General features: G+C 53.2%; 5 protein-coding genes across 5 annotated transcripts; 2 read left to right on the forward strand and 3 right to left on the reverse strand.

Moving 5' to 3' along the window:
- Nucleotides 1-215: 215 nt before the first annotated feature.
- CLUP02_00344 (ABC transporter) lies at nt 216-5,504 on the reverse strand (the record flags this gene model as incomplete). Its single annotated transcript, XM_049279394.1, has 14 exons — nt 216-441; nt 542-936; nt 1,001-1,055; nt 1,114-1,735; nt 1,796-1,911; nt 1,963-2,034; nt 2,092-2,605; nt 2,658-2,820; nt 2,879-3,657; nt 3,718-3,951; nt 4,013-4,298; nt 4,389-4,618; nt 4,695-5,232; nt 5,280-5,504. The coding sequence occupies 14 exons, from the start codon at nt 5,502-5,504 to the stop codon at nt 216-218; spliced, it is 4,455 nt and encodes a 1,484-aa protein (XP_049135351.1).
- Nucleotides 5,505-9,586: 4,082 nt separating this feature from the next.
- CLUP02_00345 (uncharacterized protein) lies at nt 9,587-10,666 on the forward strand (the record flags this gene model as incomplete). Its single annotated transcript, XM_049279395.1, has 3 exons — nt 9,587-9,746; nt 9,804-10,411; nt 10,466-10,666. 3 exons carry the CDS (start codon nt 9,587-9,589, stop codon nt 10,664-10,666), a joined length of 969 nt encoding a protein of 322 aa, XP_049135352.1.
- Nucleotides 10,667-12,637: 1,971 nt separating this feature from the next.
- CLUP02_00346 (endonuclease/Exonuclease/phosphatase) lies at nt 12,638-14,634 on the forward strand (the record flags this gene model as incomplete). Its single annotated transcript, XM_049279396.1, has 4 exons — nt 12,638-12,921; nt 12,983-13,359; nt 13,414-14,231; nt 14,296-14,634. The coding sequence occupies 4 exons, from the start codon at nt 12,638-12,640 to the stop codon at nt 14,632-14,634; spliced, it is 1,818 nt and encodes a 605-aa protein (XP_049135353.1).
- Nucleotides 14,635-14,837: 203 nt separating this feature from the next.
- Nucleotides 14,838-17,912, reverse strand: CLUP02_00347 (uncharacterized protein; the record flags this gene model as incomplete). Its single annotated transcript, XM_049279397.1, has 1 exon — nt 14,838-17,912. The coding sequence occupies one exon, from the start codon at nt 17,910-17,912 to the stop codon at nt 14,838-14,840; it is 3,075 nt and encodes a 1,024-aa protein (XP_049135354.1).
- Nucleotides 17,913-18,584: 672 nt separating this feature from the next.
- Nucleotides 18,585-19,265, reverse strand: CLUP02_00348 (uncharacterized protein; the record flags this gene model as incomplete). Its single annotated transcript, XM_049279398.1, has 2 exons — nt 18,585-18,638; nt 18,708-19,265. 2 exons carry the CDS (start codon nt 19,263-19,265, stop codon nt 18,585-18,587), a joined length of 612 nt encoding a protein of 203 aa, XP_049135355.1.
- Nucleotides 19,266-19,329: the final 64 nt, after the last annotated feature.

Here is a 19,329-nt window from a genome sequence, read left to right on the forward strand (position 1 = left end):
GCCATTGACGTCAATTCCATGGTCATCAGCAGCAGCTCCAGCGCACCGCTTGAGAAAGAATGGCACATACTCCGCACTCCATAATCGCTGCCTTCTGAGAAGAATGTTCCATGTAAAATTCTAATGGAAAGAGGGGTATCTTGATACGTTACAAATACAATGCCGAGTTGGGATACACATTCATCTTACAATTCCTCAGTTCCCTCCTAGCAGCCCTAGTGTGCCACACCCGATGACCCCTCATACAACGCCTTGAACGACGACTCGCTCTTCAGGAGTCTACGAGGCTCCCCATACTCGACAACTACTCCTGAATCGACAACCGCAACTCGGTCAAAGTCTAGTATCGACTCCAGCTTATGTGCAATCGCGATTACGGTCCAATCTCTGAACCACGAACGCAGCACCTCGTCGATGATTCTACTGGACTCGTCGTCCAAGCTATTCGCATAGAAAGTCAGCTTCCTTGATCCACTCAGGTAGGATAGGTGCCAACTTGAAAAAACACTTGCGAAAGGGAAATAGCAAAGAGTAAACTCACCTGCTCGTAATCTCATCCAGAACAAGCACCCTCCCCTTCCTCAACATAGCCCTCGCAAACACCAACAACTGCGCCTCACCCTGCGAGAAGAACTTATCGTCAATTACGGCATCCAGACCACCGCGCTCCTCGACTTTCTCCCAGAGCTGCACCCTTTTCAAGACCGCCGTGATATCCTCGTCCGACGCTGTCTGGCCCGGGTCGAGATTCAACCGCACGGTGCCGTCGAAAATATAGGACTCCTGCGGGACCGCGACGATCTTGGAACGGACGTATTCGTGGGGCAGCGTGGCGTTGTCGACGTTGTCGATGGTGATTGTGCCCGAGTCTAGGTCCATCATGCGGAGGAGGCAGAGGATGAGGGAGCTTTTGCCGCTGGAGGGAGTGTTAGATGTCTTTGTGCTGGTAAGGTTGGGGCTAGGGAATCACTTGCCTGCCTGTTCGGCCGCAGATTGCAACCTTTTGACCTGGTTCGATTGAGATGTTTACATCTTCAAGTACGGTACCAGATGATCTATTACAACGTCAGCTTTACACTCTCAAGGTCCGGTTTAACGATTCTATAAACTTACGCGTAGGACGCCGTCACTTTCCGAAGCTCAACGGCTCCTTGACTTGGCCACTCTCCTTCTGGCTCCGCAAGCTGCACACGAGAGTCGTCCTCAGACGCCGTAGTCAAAGAAAAGTTCCTCACCCTCGCAACCGCGCCAAGCGAAACCTCCAACATGACCCACGACGTGATAATCGCCTTCACGCACCCACTAAACGCCAACACATTCGTCAACGCAACACCAATGAACCCGGGCCCAATTTGTTCGCGCAGCGTCGTGACCAATACAACGAGGACAACGGCGATGACGGCAATCACCATGTCAACCGAAAACGTTAGCCAGCTTTGTAGGCATGCAAGGAGGTACTTGGGTCGCTGTGAGTCGTCGAGCCGGCGGAGGTTGACCTTTTCGAAATTGTCTTCCCAGCGGAAGGCTCTGATTGTCGCTAGGCCTTCGAGGGTTTCGATGAGTTGGGAGTAGAGGGGTGCTTTGTGCTCGATGTCGAGGAGGCGCATTTGTCGCGAGGTGCGGAGGTAGAAGTGCTGGATGGCGTAGAAGGTTGGGATGAGGAAGGGGAGGATGGCGGCCATGTAGCGTGAGGAGACGGACATGACTATGAAGCGTGCTACGCCGAACGCGACGCCTAGGATTGGAAGGTTAGTTGGGCTTCGGTTTCGTTAGAGATGGAAAGAGTCTTGCGTACCTACGGCCAGGCCGAGTGCTGCGGCGGGCAGCTCCATGTCGATGAGCTGGAGATCTTGGCTGAATCTGTTGACTGTGATGCCGCTGTCCACTGAACTGTGAAATGTCATGGGCGCACTATCTCTGTTAGTATGGACAGCAAAAAAAAAAGTCGGTTGTGTACCTTACCGAGATGTGGTGTCTAGTAGAACGCCGTGGAAATAGACTCCCGACTTGTTGATGATGACAATGAAAAGTTGCCTAGAATGTTTCGTTACCAACGGCTCTGGTTAATACTGTGATGGTGCAAGTACTTACCACATCCCAAAGAGCACCGAAGCCACAGACCCGACTCCCAGAGCCGCGTAGACACCAAGCCACTTGCCCAGATCTTGGTTCGGTCTCTGCTCGTTGGACTCCGCCCACCACTTGAGCCAGATATCTGACGATGAATTTGTTAGTCTGATGATTTCCACGTCAATAGACTCTTGGGGGAGATTACCGGGAAACGAGTCGCAAAAGGCAAAGACAATCATGGCGCCAGCAAATGTCGATAGGCTAAACCACCCAGCTGCCCTGGCATAGAAGCTATACATCCCCCAGTCGCCGAGTTGACGGGCGGAATCTGCTTGGTCTTCGAGTAGGCCGAGGACCGTGGCTGGTGGTTTATCGTTTGTTACTGTTATCGGCGGCACCTTTACGCTCTCGCTATCGCTTGTTCCGGCGCGTTTGCTTGAGGAGGATGGTTGTCCTTTCGTGACCGCCTCGTTGTCTATGATTCGACCCTCATCGTTAAGAAGTACGACGTCGTCGGCAAACGGGACACGGCGAGCTGTCAGAGGGTCGTTAGCACTAAGCCATATGAGGAGTCAAGGAGGTCGTACAATCAGATGATGCTAGAATGACCGTCGTATCCGTGTGGCGGAGCAAAGCATTATTGCCGAAGAGATTACTGAATACGATGTCTTCGGTGCTAGAGTCTAGGCCGCTGAAAACGTCGTCAAGTACCAACAACTCTTGTCTTGCGTACAAAGCGCGGGCAATGGCCTGCCATAGTGTTAGCTTCACTCGTCTCCCCAACTCCGAAACAAGCTCAATGACAGACCAGACGATGCTTCTGACCACCGCTCATAGAAATTCCCTTCGTACCCGCCACGGTACTGTCTCCATTCGGCCAGCTAGCGATATCTTGCTCCAAAGCACACGCCTTGATGACGATGTAGTACCAGGCCGAATCGAACGCGGCGTGACCGGTGATGATGTTACGTACACTGTCGTTCGGTATCCACGCGGTTTGGCCGCAGTACGTGACGCCAGAGAAGTTGGTGGAAATGGTGCCCTTGAAGGACGATAACTCGCCGAGTAAACACTTTAGAAGCGTCGACTTGCCACAGCCCACAGGCCCGAGTACCAAGGTGAAAGCTCGTCGCCGGACGTTCCAGTTGTCGATGTCGATGACAGGCTTGGAGTCGTCTGACCAAGAGAATGTTCCCTTTACAGAGGCGATGACGCTGAGGGGCAAATCGGCGACTGGCAACTCACTTTCATGCATGTCGGACAGCTCGACGTCTGGGCCTAGACCAGCAGCTTTTGGGGACTCTGTCACGGATTTCCCAGCCCCGGCGATTTTGACACCCTCGCTAGCGAGTCTGGCGTCAACTCTTTCCTTGCCGTTCAAAAAGTCTTGGATTCTCTGGAAAGAAGCCAGGGCAGAAGCCAGGAGCGGAAGTCCCATGACGATACCGACTAATGGCTGGTTCACCAGTATCAACAAAGAGTACGCGGTGAACGCCTTTTGGATCGTCAAAACATCGCCGGTTCGAGCCGCCGTTGCAACGAATGTGCTGAAGGTGAGTATTGGAGACCAGATCGGCGTGCAAATCACTTGAAAGGAACAGTCTCAGCGTACATGTCACGGAGAGGCAACGCAGGAAAAAAGCTTACAAAACATCATGGAGATGCCCAACAGTACCCTGAATCTCTTGGAAACCTCGAGCTCTACGGTTCGAAGCTTTTGAATCACTGAAAAGGCAACATCATTGAGGCCAGAGATCTTGAGCCATTTGATGTTCCCCAGCGTCTTGGAGGTCGTTGAGACGCGATCTTGCGAGGCTTTGATCCATTCCGCGGATGCTTTGCCGGTAGGAACAGCGAGAAAAGCTGTGGCAAGTAGGACAACTGCCGATATGCATCAGATTCTGAGGTTCTCTCAGCCAGCGAAGCTGATATGGCATCCTACCGAAAACGAGGGCAACGGGCATGGCACAGGCAGCTCCAAGCTGCCTGTAAATCAGGTAAATCCCGATACCAATCTCGACAAGTCCACTCCAGACCTCGTGAAGCTGCATGATGCCCTGGCTGATGGTCTCGCTATCGGTTCCAACTAAAGTCAGAGCCGCGGAAGGGCTGACGTTGGGCGACGTCAAATCCAGCCTCAACGCTTTCCGATAGACAAGTGCCGTCGTACTGCCCCTCGTCATGGAGGCCGCACGTTGATTGCGCCAGTCATACTGGCCCGTCGAGACCTACAACATGATATCTCAGCGTTCCGCACTTTGAGTAGTTCTAGAACGCCCTCTTGACCGAGAGCGAAGATGACGAAACGCAGAACCCACAGCAATACCGGTGTAAACGATCACGTACGCCCCTATCAAACCAAAACCGTGATTATTGTAGGGCTGCTGTTGCGGCTGACTGGCAAGGCGAATAGCCTCGTCAATCAGAAACGGCTGGGCGTAGTTGAAGGCGATCTGAAAGAGTTTCGGGACGATGGCCGCGGCAAGAGGGCCGGCAAAGGCGCGGAGCCAGGTGCTGAACAAAGCGCCGGGGACCGTCTTGTCGGGGACTTTTTTGTGTAGAAATCAGATATATTAGTCCGCGGAACATTTCGTGTTTTAGTTTGGGGGCCGAAAATAGATTACCTTGGTCCCACGCGCCGGCGAGTTTTCTGTAGAGCGGCTCTGAGGCTAGCTTCGGGTCCAGTGGATAGAGGTCATCTAGTTGAAGGATGTTTCTGTATCCGTTGATAAAGAGTGACGTCAACCAGAAGAAGACTGATCTGTTGAAAGTGCCGCTGGTGACCTCCTTGGAGTATCCTTTGTGTTCTGGAACTAGGATCCTGCGCTTCTCTGTTGATTCTAGAAGGATCATGACAGCTCTGACAGCCAGAGTACAGGTGAATATGGCGGGTATGGTCTGATGGGGCCCCAGCATCCACAAAGTTCGGGTACGAGCAGTGTCAAACAGAATTGACAGAAACAAGTAAACTGACAGGACGAATGACGGCCTTACGGACCGTTGATGAGCGAGCCATGATAACAGACCCAATCCTATCGAGGCAATTAGACTAATGATGGCGGTGGGAATGGTCGCGCGCGTATGGGTGATGGTTGTCGATGGTGTAGTGATCCAGAGGATCAGAAGAACGAAGTTTAGGGCAGCCAGAGAAATGGATGCAGACTTTCGAGATCAGCCATTGTGGTAGGAAGCAGTTTGCCAGGACTAACAGCTTTGAGCCAGCGCAGGGTGCTGGGCACAACTTTGACATCGGATCTTGCCAGGCGTAAGGCACATGTGGGGAGCAACAGCAGGAGGAGAGATTGCAGGGGAACAGCTAGTATGGCCTCCTCGAAGAAAAGTGTAAAGTCGAATCCGCCCCGGCACAATTCTCCGGCCCACGGACCGAGAGAGTTGTCAAGGCCGGGAGAACAAGCCGGCTGCGGGACCCACATGGTGCTAGCGGGCACCGGGGGACTCTCGTGTCGCTGATGGTGTTTCAAGACCAAGGGAGTGAGGCAATTTAATCAAAGTGAGATTTCAAACAAAACATGAGCCGAATGTAACGCTTTGTGACTCGTTTACTAGCAATAGCGTCAAAACGAGGTGCCAAACTGAAGAGAACAATTCCAAAACAGAGTTGCAGTACGCCCAAACTTATTGCACGTCGAGACGAAAGGAAATGAATGGAAATAGTATGAGATTGACTGGGAAAAGGACAGAACAGAATGGAAGCGACGGGCCTGCAGTCACCGCACCACACGCCGCAATCCTCCGTAAATTCCCAGACTCGAGGTAAGACGGTAAGAGCCTTAGGCAGAGGGGGCCAAGTTTGGTGGTGTTGACGTGGAGTTGCCAATCAAATCAAGGTGTGCCTGTCTCGGGGTGCGGCATAGCGGCAGCTAGACACAGCCACCCCGTGAATTGCCCAAAGCGGAACCGGTCTCATCTTGGACTGATGGACCAGATGACAGTCGACGTCAACCGAGATGGGGGATTGAATGTCCGATGTAAGAAAGGGACGAAAACCGATCGGCTCGAAGCAGCATCGCCGAGCAGTCAGGCAGGATTTTGGTGCTAGTCAAGGAAGTTGCATCGGACGACTCAGGCCCCGTGCATCGACACAATACGGCGTGTTGGTCTGACCAGGTACTCCGTAGCCTGTAGGTCAGGTGTGAGCGTCTGAGATGAATGAATGCATCAGCACTGACAGAAAAAGACAGGAAACCTGGAGTCGGGGGCCGATGGACGCATCCAGTCTGACCGTGGAACCGTCCAAGTTAGAGGTTCATGTTGATGAGATGACTTTCTCCAGACTTGAGATGATTGATGTATGTGGCGGGTGTCATGTAAGGCGAGGCGTGTAGAAGGTTGAAAAGCTGTCTACTGTGCCATTGGAGCCTTGGGCAGCCTCAGTGGAAGACGGCTGTAGGTAATTGACTCGTCCGGGAGCGATAACGACATCTGACCACCACCATCACGTCGTCTGAAGTTGGTTGTGTTCATCTTTGCTAAATACAGAACTGTACGATTCGAAGCAAAACAGGCGTGTGCAGAGGATAGAGTCATTTGAAATCCCAAGTTTGGGACAGCAAGGAACCTTATGGTACCAGCCATGCGGTGTCCCACGTGTTGAAGAGCCGCAGTGGAAGGGAAGACCCAACCACATCTGAAATGGGGATTCGTCACCTCCCACGTGATTTGGACTGTGCTTCAGCCTCTGTTGATGCACAAGGAAGGCACGTCCACGAAGTACCTTACCTATCTTACTACTGTGTAAAGATAAGGCAGGTACTCCGTACCTATGAAGGTAACCTGATGATGGAAGGAAGCAAGAGACAGAAGAGGGGAGAGAAAGAGCAAGTGCGAGGAGGGCAGCCACGTGATTGTGATGGGTCTTGCCAAGACGGGAGTCCAATGGGGCCTTCCTTCTGCTCGGGTCGAGTCTGTGTCGACCACATCGCATGACAGGGCAGTCACGACGGGACTCACAGACTGCTGCTGCCATGTTGGGAACTTGGGGCAAATACTTGCTGGGAACCTGGAGGGCTGGAAGACAACCCGGGACCCAATGGAAAAGACGGGTCATGGAAGAGAAATTGGGAAGGAGGGACCCCCCTTCAGTCAAAGTGATGCGAACCGTCCGTCTCCTCTTCAATTCTCGTGGGGAAAGCAATGCACCGGCATCATTGACCAAGCTCCTCTCTCCTGTGTCTGATTTTCCTCGCTCGCCGATCACTGCTCTGCTCTCCCGCCTCCTTTCTCCATGATTTCCCAAACAGGATCGCAGCACATCCGTTCATCCCCTGATTCCCCTCGCCAAAATGCTTGGCCTCTACTGTAATTCTGGAATACTGGAGCCGCCCCGGTGATCTCCAGACTCCAGAAGTTGCCTGAGGTCTGATTCTGACTCTGACTCTGACTCTGACCAAAGCCAAGACTCCAAGATTAGGTCCAAGACTACTAACTACAAGCCAGGCCTGGAAAAACTAAAAGAAACCAAGAGATTTCTGATACTCGCAACCAAGGCCGGAAGCATCGCCAACACCGAGCGTCTCTCTTGGTATTTCTTAGTTCTGGCCTGTTATTCCCACCTCAACAAGAACGCCATGCTGCTGTGGTCTTGGCCAGTGTTGCGCGACGATCATCGCCCGACTTTGTCAATCTGCTCGAGACAGAAGTCCTTGGCAATTCGATGCACCAGTTGAAACACCGTCCCTTCTCTCGACTTCGATCCCTCAACCCTCGAGCCAGGTCGACCAGGGTGCGGAGACTCCCAACGTTGCCTTGTGTTCTAGCCCTCGGCATTTATTGTGTGAACTGTGAAGGGATGGGAACGGACGGCATGGAATGGGACGGAATGGCGCAGCAACCGCAACCCGCGGCACCGCTTCCAAACAAGCACCTCTCCAGTCGAGATCCCCCAATTTCTAAAGGCCTAAGCAGACACTGCAAATCAGACAGCCTTCAGGAACAGTAGTGCGGCGAATGACGGAAGAAGGAGAGCGATGTAACGGTATCGACCAGGGCCAAGCTTTAACCCTTCAACGCTTGATTGCGGCTCACAAATCAAGCTCGTGGGGACTCGGAGCGTGTCTTGGTTGCTATACGCTACTTCGTACTGGCAGTGTACTATTACGGCCATCGTAACCGGTGCCCTAGCAGAGATCCAATAAGTTTTTGCAAATCCTGCCATTCAGGCCACTTTTTGCTTCTGCAACGCCTAGGGGGCCGGTTCTGATTCACGAGAGGCTCCCCTGCTTGTCAAGAAACGACCCAGGGTGCATCGTTGCACTTCTGAAATTTAGACTTCATCGCTTCGCGCATGCTCATCCTTCAAACGCCATCCTGGCACCTCACTCTTCAAATGGGCGGCATCCCACTCGTCACCAGCGTCTTGGGATGGAGACAGTCGCGCGCAGAGGGGAAGGAAGACTCTTGTTGGGAAGCGAGAGGCGTTCGCGATTTTGGCCAAGCGCCCTTTTGGGCGGTGTTTCATCCCAGGTTTGACAACCTGTCCTCCGATCAAACCCTTCAACCCCCATGGCTGTTCCACTAACCGCAAGGTACGCGACCTTGAGAATGCCACCACCGCACAAGCATTAACAACACATGCCAACCAGGGCACGACGGACACTAGTTCCCACGTTCTGTGTGTGCAGAGTACGGGATGATGGCTGGATGCAGCCTATTACCAGGTCTAGCTACCGTCAAGCAGCCACCACCGTTGGGGACCCGTTCCACCTCCGCAAGCCTCAGTTCTGGAGAGGTACATACAAGAATCCGCCGCGGCGGGGCCGTTCTAAATCACCAACCGTCTGATCAACAGTCGCCCTCCATGGCCACCACTGGCACCCTCAACCGCAAACGCATGGTAGCGAGGCCCATCATCAATCGGCTACAGACACCTTTTCTGCTCTCTTTTTATTTTGGGACCTCGTCTCCGCTTTCCCCGGCTCACGGCTGCTCCGGGGTTTGGCGCGACATGGCACCGTCGTGATGCTTGGCACACACCTCTTCCCATTCGCCATAACGTCTCTTTCTCAAACTGAGGACCCGACTCCCCTGCTCCACCAAACTGCACTGCCCTCGCGATGGATCACAGTCTGTGACATGGCTGACATGGTGACATTGGGCAAAGATAGCGTTCACCTCATTTGTTTGACAAGACGTCTCAATTCCTTGGCACTGTGACCTCATGGGTGCAATCTGTGCCTGCTCTACCTGCGGCATGATATTCCGAGGGATCTGGATCCGAGTGAGATTCCCAGGAAGCTTATACTCTATATCAACCCAGCCCGATCTGGCCTTGATTTCGGTTTCTCTTCTCTCGACACTCTCAAGTCTTCAACACAACAACATTTCTGGTTCAGTTCCTTCTCTTTGGCTGGTCCAGTCTTTCCTTGAGTGCCTTTCTCATTTCTTCCATTCTCACATTCCATTCTCTCCAGGTTCTGTGAACCCTTTTCAGTTGTAAATTATACCATCAACTTTTTCCTTCATCTCTTTGACTAGAGACATTCAGCACTCCTTCAAAATGAAGAGCTCTATCCTCCTTTCCATTGCGGCCATCGCCGCCCAGGTCATCGCCCTCCCTACCCAGGAGGACCGATCCGTGGCTCTGCCCGTCCGTGACCTGAACTTCCCGGCTCAAGTTGATGTCAGGCCTGTTCTGCGCCGCGCCAAGGGCGAGCAAGGTATGTCAAAGAAACTCACACATCAACGTTCGGAACTCATCTAACTTTCAACGCCAGCCGGTGACAACGCCGACGTCCAGCAGGAGGGCGAGAACGCAGGCGAGAACGCAGGCGAGAACGGAGTCGCCACTAAGAAGGCCGCCAAGGACGCCGCTGCTGCCGGAGGAGCCGGTGCCGCTGCCGGTGGTGCCACTGCCGGAGGAGCCACAGCCGGCGGTGCCGCCAACAACGGAACTGCCAATGCCGGAGGCAAGAAGAAGGGCAAGAAGGGCAAGAAGAACGCACAGGCCAAGGCCGCGGGCAAGAAGAACAACGCTGCCGCCGGTGCTGCCGGAGCCAAGAAGAACAAGGCCAAGAAGAACAACGGTGGCGCTGCCAACAACGGAACTGCCAACGCCGCCGACGGCGCTGCGGCTGGCGGAAAGAAGGCCAAGGCTGCAAAGGGTAACGCCGCTGCCAAGAAGAACAACGGAGCCGACAACGCAGCTGGCGGCGCGGCTGCTGGTGGTGCCGCCGGTGGTGCTGCGAACAACGGAACCGCGAACGCTGGTGGCAAGAAGAAGAACGGCAAGAACGGCAAGAAGAACAACGCTGCTGGAGGCGCCGCTGCGAAGAACAACCAGGCAGCCGACGGTAACAACATCCTCTCTTCCATCCTCGAGAGCGTAAGTAGCCCCAGAGACGCATGCCATTGAACATTCGCTAACATTCACTTGCAGATTGGTGGAGGCGCTGCAGGCGGAAACGCTGCCAACGGTGGTGCCAACAAGGCCCAGGCTGACCCTCTCGCCCTTCTCAGCGGTCTTCTCGGACGTGACGAGGAGTCAGCCGACCTGGAACAGCGCGAAGAGCATGACCTGGCTGAGCGTGACGACCACGAGCTTGTCCAGCGCGACGAGGAGGAAGCCGATCTGGAGTAAGCGGGAGTGGACGCTCGAGTGTTGAGCGGCTCCAGATGCCGGGGCCCCAGGGCAACAAGCCGAGTCGGAGCCTGGGACGGTTCCCGGCGGTCCCAGCGATCACCGGAGCTGTCTTTGACGGGCTCGACCGGTGGCAAGTCTGAAGCAAAGGCAGCTACGCTGGTAGAGCTGTTTCCGAGTGTGTATGTCTCGAGGTCGGAAAAGAAATGAACTTTTTGTTGGTGCATACATTTTGCTAGCCTGATCTCGCTTGAGATATCAGTAGGCAGCTGTTCCTGTCGTCGCCAAGGGTTTTCTGAGGCATATACGGGAAACTTCACTCAATGGCCAAGAGGTCCTTGGGATTTGTACAACTCTTTGTAATGTTCTGGGACAGTTTTCATTTGTAGGAAATTGAGTGAAGGTGTGCACCGCAGTTTTTAGGCCAGATCCCCATCTTTGAAAAAGATTAGTTGTGATACCACGATAGTGAGAATTCGACCAAAGATTCTTCAAATGAGTATTAAGAGAGTGTGGTGCATCATAGACTGTTGACTGCTGGTTCATGAGTACGAGTTCATGATGCTACGCAAAGAATGTGAGGACAGGTACTCAGCCATGAGGGAGGGAGCTGAAGGGGCCCAGCGGAATCGAGTCAAGCTTAGAATCTTGGTAACGGTGATAGACAGGGGCACACCCAGGGACGACCGGGGTTGGAGCTCCGGGGCCGGCGGTCGGTCATCGACACGTGAGGCAGATGATTGGCAGGCGATAAGGCGCAGATTAGCGGCCCCTCAACGACTCCCTGTCCATCTTTTTAGAGTAGGTAATTGACTTTTGCTCCCTACTCTTAGCCTCCTCCTCCACCTTGCCAGCAACGGCTCTCGACCAACAACAGCAAGACACCACGCGTCCACCCAGGTCTTGGCCTCAAGAGCAGACTTGTCCTAGGAGGGGAGTTGGTCCGGCTTGTCTTGCGGTTTGTTCGGCTCTTCGGATCACCTTGGTTGCTACTCCTATCATGGTTGTAGTGTTGGAAATGACACGCTGATTGTGTATCCAGTTTCTCTCATTGCCTATCTCTGCACTCCGCATGGATATATCGTATAGATATGACCCAGGGTCAGAAGCAAAGTTGCTTTCCAACGTTCCGCCGCTCGCCTTTCCCCCACACACCCGTCTCTCAATTCAACCTTTTTCGATATGCTTAGGCCGGGTTGTTCCCCACTGAACTAGACACCAGCTAGGCCACTCTCCCGCCCTCGCAGGAAACCTTCACCTTCCCGATTGAGCCATGGCCAACCAATACAGCGCCGCGATGGGGGGGTTGAAGTCAATCAAGGCTAATGCGGGGCTCATCTAATGTCTCTGCCGGTGCCGTTAGCCCAGGTTTCTTATGACAACCTGACAAGAACGTGCCAGGCACGCATCGCTTTAAGAGGTCAATTGATACGACAGGACCCCTACTCTCCGCTCTCCGCTCGACGGGAAAGAATCATTGTCTTGCCGTTTCCCTCCAGTGAGGATGTCCCGCTAGCCTTACAGGCTACAAGTCAAGAGATATCGAGTGCGTAATATCGGAGCTGGCCGCGCCCTCCTCTCTCTCGTTGTCCAATCTTATCGCGTACATGGACTCTTGGAGCGCATCCGACGCGGGTTGCTCACATGCAAAGCAGGCAGCTCCCGCGATGCAAGGGCGGAATGGATCGCTGGATCCCGGGGGACCCAGCGAAGCGATATGGTGCAGCTTTCTTGGCACTTTGCAACTCTCTCGGCTCGATACGACCCTGACCAGGGGAAACGGGACCGCAATCATGGGCTGAAGAGGTTCAGCTCCATCCTACATATAGTGGCGACTTGCCCCGCGACGGAAGTAAACATGGACGATCCCTCTCTTGCTCTTGTGTGCTCAGGACGTTGCGATTCCAGAGAGAAGAGTGAATAGCTTCCGTAGTCGTTTGTTCTCGTTTTGACGCGGTGTACACTGTCAAGATGAAGCTCACCTCCCTCTTCCTCTCCGCCGCCGGCGCCGCCTCGGCCTTGACCATTGCCGAGATCAGCGGCAACAAGTTCCTCTCCCCGTACAAGGACCAGTCCGTGACCAACGTCACCGGTCTTGTTCTCGCAAAGGGACCCGCCGGAATCTGGATCCGCTCGATGACACCCGACGATGACGCTGCCACCTCCGAGGCGCTCTACGTCTACGGCAGCACCGTCGGCGCGAACTTGACCGTGGGCGACCTCATCACTCTGGATGGAAAGATCCAGGAGTACAGGTACGATACAGTATTGGGCTCTCAATGACACGTAGAGTTCCTCTAACAACACAAAAAACAGGTCCGCCACGAACTACATCTACCTCACAGAGCTCAGTTCCCCCAAGAACGTCATTGTCGTTTCAAAGGGTAACGCGGTCACCCCGCTCGTCATCGGCGTCGACACCCTGCCCCCGCCGACGGAGCAGTACAGCGGTCTCGACGGCGGCGACGTCTACGCTGTCCCCAACGCCGTCGCCAACATCTCCACCGAGAACCCCGTCCTCAACCCGGCCCTCTACGGCCTCGACTTCTGGGAGTCGCTGAGCGGCGAGCTCGTCACAATCAAGAGCCCCGTTGGCATCTCTCGCCCCAACCAGTACGGCGACACCTGGGTCATTGGCGACTGGCCCGTCACCGGCCGCAATGCGCACGGCGGTCTCACCATGTCTGACAAGGGTATACATTGTCTACCTTCTCTGAATCATACAAGTCACTAACACGGCAAACAAGACTCCAACCCCGAGGCCATCATCATCGGCTCCCCCCTCGACGGCACAAAGAACCCCGAGTCCAAGATGGGCGACGAGCTCACCGAGATCACCGGCATCGTCACAAACGCTTTCGGCTTCTACCGCATCCTCCCCCTGACCGGCATCACAATCGCAAAGAACGCCACCAACAACGCGCCCGCCACCACCCTCGTCAGCCGCGGCGACTGCAGAGGCATCACAGTCGGCGACTACAACGTCGAGAACCTCTCCCCGACCGTCGCCCACCTCCCCTCCGTCGCCGCTCACATTGTGGACTACCTCAAGACCCCCGACCTCGTCTTCGTCCAAGAGATCCAAGACGACAACGGCGCCACCAACAACGGCGTCGTCTCCTCCAACGTAACCCTCTCTACCCTCACGGCAGCCATCGAGACCAAGTCCGGTGTCGCGTACGACTGGGTCGTCATCGACCCCGTCGACGGCAAGGACGGCGGCCAGCCGGGCGGCAACATCCGCGTCGCGTACCTCTACAAGCCCGACGTCGTCGAGCTCTACAAGCCGAACCCGGGCGGCGCCCTCGACGCCAACGAGGTCCTCGAGGGCCCCGCGCTCAAGTACAACCCGGGCCGCATCGACCCCACCAACACCGCGTGGGACGCCAGCCGCAAGCCCCTCGTTGCGCAGTGGCGCGCCGTTAATGGGCCCGCGAACAAGACCTTCTTCACTGTCAACGTGCACTTTGCGTCCAAGGGCGGTTCCTCGTCTCTGCACGGCGACCCCCGTCCTCCCGTCAACGGCGTCGTGAACCCGCGTATCGAGCAGGCCAAGATCACCGGCGTGCGTTAATTCCTCACCCCCTTAAAACTTCAAAAGAGATTCAAGCTAACTCTACAAATTCTAGTCCTTCATCGCCGAGATCCTCGCCCTCGACGCAAACGCCCGCATCATCACCGCCGGCGACTTCAACGAATTCGCCTTCGTCGAGCCCCTCAAAGTCTTTGCCTCCACCTCGGGCCTCATCGACCTCGACGAGGCCGTCGGCGTCCCCGTCGAGGAGCGCTACACCTACGTCTACGACATGAACGCGCAGGAGCTGGATCACATGTTTGTCAGCCCCGCGCTGGCGAACAAGAACGGCACCGCGTACGAGCACATCCACGTCAACTCGTGGGAGCTGTATGATGATCTTGTTAGCGATCATGATCCTTCTGTTGCGCTGTTCAATGTTTGTGGGTGTTAGGTGTAGTTTCGCTATGGCGAGGGGTATATGTTCTTGTGTATATGATTGTGGTGCTGAATTGAGATGTATATGAGATATGAGAGTAATACATAATGCCAGATTGAAACTACCAGCCCAGAACACCAAAGCACGTGTCGTTACTTGAAGGACAGACAAGCCTGCCTGACCCTTACATACAAGCTATTCAAGAAGAAGACATCCAACTAAATTATACGGATATCCTCCCAAGGGACATCCTTCATATCTTCGTCGTACGTATCATCAGTACGGGTGAATGCTTCCTCCAGAGGAAGAAGCCGCGCCTCTGTCTCTCTCACAAGATCAAGCAGCGGCTCCCAATTTACCTCACTCACAACATCTGGGGGCGCAGGTTTTACCTCGGCCGGCTTTACCTCAGGGGTCTCAAAACGGCCTGCCAATTTCGTCCAGATTAACTTCGCTGTAGTCCAGAACCCTCTCTTATCACCATTTCTCTCTTCAGGAATTAACTCTTCAGGAACTACTTCTTCAGGAATTGCTTGTTCAGCAATTGTAGTAGAAGAAGTATCAGGACTGCGGGGCCTCTTGTTTACCAGAAGGGTCCATGAATCAATGAAGTCAGCCGCCCAAGTCTTGAAAGGCGAATCCTTCGATGGCCCATAATGCCAAATGTTCTCATGATACAACTCAAAACCAGGAGATTTCCCGACCTTCAAATTCAAAGAGTCGTGTGACCATGGCACATACTTTTCCTGGAGCGTATCCCAGCGTAGAAGGACTTCGCCGGCCGTCCGTAACATTCCCTCAAATGTGATGATCTGCTGATCAAGCCCTTGACTCAGAAGCACTCTGACAAATCTTGCTGGTGAAGGTTGCTGTAGGCCTGGCCCCCTGTATGCGTATCCATATACCTTTGAAAATCTGTGCAAAAAGTCTCGTACATGGCCTTCTTCGAAATATGCCGGGTTCCATGGAAGCTTGCGCTGATAGCGGCCTGACTCGTCTTTATTCGGAAAAGCCCCCAATTCCCATCCAAAAATCAGCAGGATCGTTGAATCCTCTTGTAGCCTTTGCTCTATACCTCGATGTAGAAAGTTTTTGTTTGCTTCTCTTTGTATTTCACTGTTTGTTTTCCATCTGATCGCTGACCAATTCCGATTCTGGCCGTAGCTCTTGATCTGGTCGCGGAGTCGGGTTCCAAAATCAAAACCCGACGAGCCCTTATCCTCGCCTTCCATATTTCTCGCATGTTTCAATTCCCAGCATATGGCTTTGATTGCGTCCCATGTGGCTGTTTGAAACCAGAGTGCTCCGTTGCTCATGCCTCTGAGAACATATTGCCAAGCAGAGAAAAGAAGAATCACCTTGCGATCCAAATGGTTGATTAACTCAGTGATTCGGGCAATTTGGGGCTGTTTGGCAACAGCTACAAAGTGATATGCCTTGGGTGCCTTCATAACGGGCCGAAGCACGAGAGCATGGTCCTTCAGCCCTCTGATTTCTAAAACTTCGTCGGTCAACTCGGCCCAGTCTGGTACGACCTCCGCGAAACGGGTATCTGAAATACGGTAAAGGTGACCTTTCACGACGCCGGGAGGACCCTTTCGAGATTCAGAGTCGAACAAATAACTTGAAAGTTGAGACACGAGGCGTCCTCGAAGTACCATAGTACCATTATGATAGAAGCGAGGAGTATCTCGAGGTTCGCTGATAAGATATGTTTTCGAATTCGCCTCGGGTAGGTACGGCCCCATGTTGTTCAGGATGCTGGCCGACGACCAGTCAATAGCCCACGACGTAGGCAGAGACGAGGTTGACGGCTGAAGTGCTGCGAAGATTGGCAGCATGAATGCCGGACTTTGACAGAGCATGCAAGCAGTCAAGCCGCTAAAAACTTGGTCCACGCTGAGCGAATAGTCTGCTATCAACTGGGCTTGTTTTGCTCCTTGGAAGAGACCTAGTAAGGCGTAGACCCTGTCCCGGGGGTCCGTTGCCTTACACAGAGCTGTAGCTTGTAAGAGCCTTGGAAGCTCTTGCAGATCCATGAGCTTCCCTTGCGGAAGCACATGAAACCAATTTTGCAGCTGGTGGAGCCGATTTGATCTATCACCAGAATTTCCGCTAGAGCTGCAGTTTCGGGCCTTGGTCTCCTCCACCTGATGGAGAAAATCTAACCATCGGTCTCCTTTCGTCCCAAAAAGAACCCATGGATTTTGCGCTGCAGCGATCTCTTGAATAACCCAGACCCTCTTGAAATATGGCTCTTGTGTAAGATCTCTGTCTCTAGGCAATGATCTTTCGTTCCAGATGTCAAAGTTCCACGGAGATGAAGAAGTGGTATCTTCGTCTTTTGAGTTTTCCCCTAGATATATGAGGACCCTTGTGGCAGTTGCGTAAATGCTTTGCATCATTCCCACTTGATGAGACCTTTCGCCCGCATCATTCTGGTTTATGCAAATGGCGTCGACCCAAAGTCTTCTGCTACGGTAGGAAAATCGTAAACGGCGAAGAGCATTGAAGCAGTTCTCGGTGACCAGCAGGATATCCCATCGCTCCCCAATGTAAATCTTCTCGCACCTTGAAGAGTCCTTCTTTTCGTCTGCCCATGTATACGATAGGGCTTCGTACTCCGGTTTGATGGTCAAGTCTGCGACTTGAAGCTCGACTCTGATTGGGTCGTTGTAATTGCCTTTGAGTAACTTCAGAAGCCGAATTTTTCGTGCGAATAAAGGCTCATACGGTGCCGCAACTCGCATAGATGAGTCTGTCGCAGGCTCTTGGCTGCTTGTGGTGGGCTTCCCAATATGTAGCGTGACGTTTCCGCGCACATCTTTCGACGAGGATATATTTGGTTCCGCCGTCATTTTGCCCGGCAGATCAGAGACTGAGGGATCGTCCACAAAAGGTAGCGAAAGTGGCCACGTTAGCTCAAATCTTGTCCTAGGAGACGGTACTAATGGCGCATCGTGGTGTTGGGCCTCCACAATGCCTTCCAGTGCAGCAATGCATCCACAGCTGCTACATGCCGGCACACCCAGACCTTCATTGAATTTGACATCAGGTCTCCGGCATGACTCATGCCAATTGAATATCGTCATCGCTTGCTCCCGTTCCAAGTATTGACAATACCGCGTGATGATGCTAGAACAGTAAAAGATAGCAAAAGATGTGAGCGTTCCCAGAAGGCCGAGCAAGAGCAAGTAAGGTATCGATTCAAGTAATACACCAACGGCGGGGTATGGGGTATTTAGCAGCCTGACTGACAGCCCAACTTTGCGATGAATGTTGGAACCCGACATCTGCAAGTCTCATTGGCTTGAGAGACTATGCATATATAGACGGTGGCGCAGGGACTGCGCCAACGATAGATTTCAGATCGGTGTAGGCAAGGCTTCACCCGTGGATTAGGTTGAAGACAAGGCAGATTTGAAGTCTCAGTGCAAGAAACAATTGGATGTGTGCTGCGCTTCAGACATGTAGGGGATTCAGCCACTGTGCCCTTTTCAATCAGCAAAGCATGGCTGGATTAGCTGCATGCGACGGAATACATAAGTGCCGCGGTCAGAAAGCGTCACCAATTTCTATATCTATACTATCTATCACTAAGTGCATTCTGCCGCAAGAGATGTGGCAGCCTTCGATTTCCTGCTCTCGCCTTGTCGTCTCAACTGCTGTCGACCAACATGCCGACAGTGTGAGATATAAATTGGCGCATCTCGTTCTGTTGATAAGTGGCTATGAACCATGATTAATGGCTTTGTTCAATACCAGTCCGCTGCTTGATACCTTATGCATCATGTTGAACACGATAGTTGGGCTTGGCTGACGTGATTGCGATATTTCTTCCAATACGCTCAGCCTCACATACAGGATCAAGTAAAGGCCTCTACAATACCTCCACACTATTGAAGTAGTCTATACAGAATTCTCTTTATTTCGGACACTTGTAGCTTTCAGTCCGATGTGCCGCGTTAGCCAGGGATGTCACCTTGGCCATTATGTAGTCTAGGTGATCTTTCCTCCATCTTTCCATGAATGAATGATTCTCATAGAGCCCGTTGTGAGATGGCAAGAGAAAAGTCGTCTCTTCAAACTATCACAATATCCTCCCACACAGCTTCACTTCTCAACTCGTCCATCGGTTGATTCGCCTGCAGAAATGATTCCTGCAAAGGATACAGGTGCACCTCGGTCTCCCGTACCAGGTCAAGTAAGGGCGCCCACTTTGCCTTTGCGTCGGCCAAGTAGCCCTTATCCGATGCTTCTTGCCTCTCGGGTGGCTCAGCGTCATCAAAAGAACCTGGGCGATGTCCCTCCATCAGATTGCTCCATGCTTCGAGGAAACGGGCCCCCCACGTGTCTTCAACTGAATCGACGCCGGAATCTAGATCTTCCCTGCCAGAATTTGGTTCCAGGTTCAGGAAGTCCAGCAACCATTGCACCATTCGCTTGTACTGAGGTGTTTGAGGCTTCTTGTCCGGGTCTTCATCTTTCGAGAACATCAAGTGTAGACTGAATACCTTTTCTTCGAGACCCTCGTACAGCAGCCTACTAACAAATATCTTTGATGACGGCATGTCAAAAGGCATACAATCGATGTCGTCATCGAGAAAGTGACCAAAGAGATGAATCCAGGACTCTTCTGCTGCCATGTCGATATATGTTCCTGGGTGGTCCAGCGACTGCTTAGCCCCCGGAGATTTCATGGCGTTCTTG

This window comes from Colletotrichum lupini, chromosome 1 (assembly GCF_023278565.1).
Source record: "Colletotrichum lupini chromosome 1, complete sequence".
In the NCBI taxonomy this organism is placed as follows: domain Eukaryota; kingdom Fungi; phylum Ascomycota; class Sordariomycetes; order Glomerellales; family Glomerellaceae; genus Colletotrichum; species Colletotrichum lupini.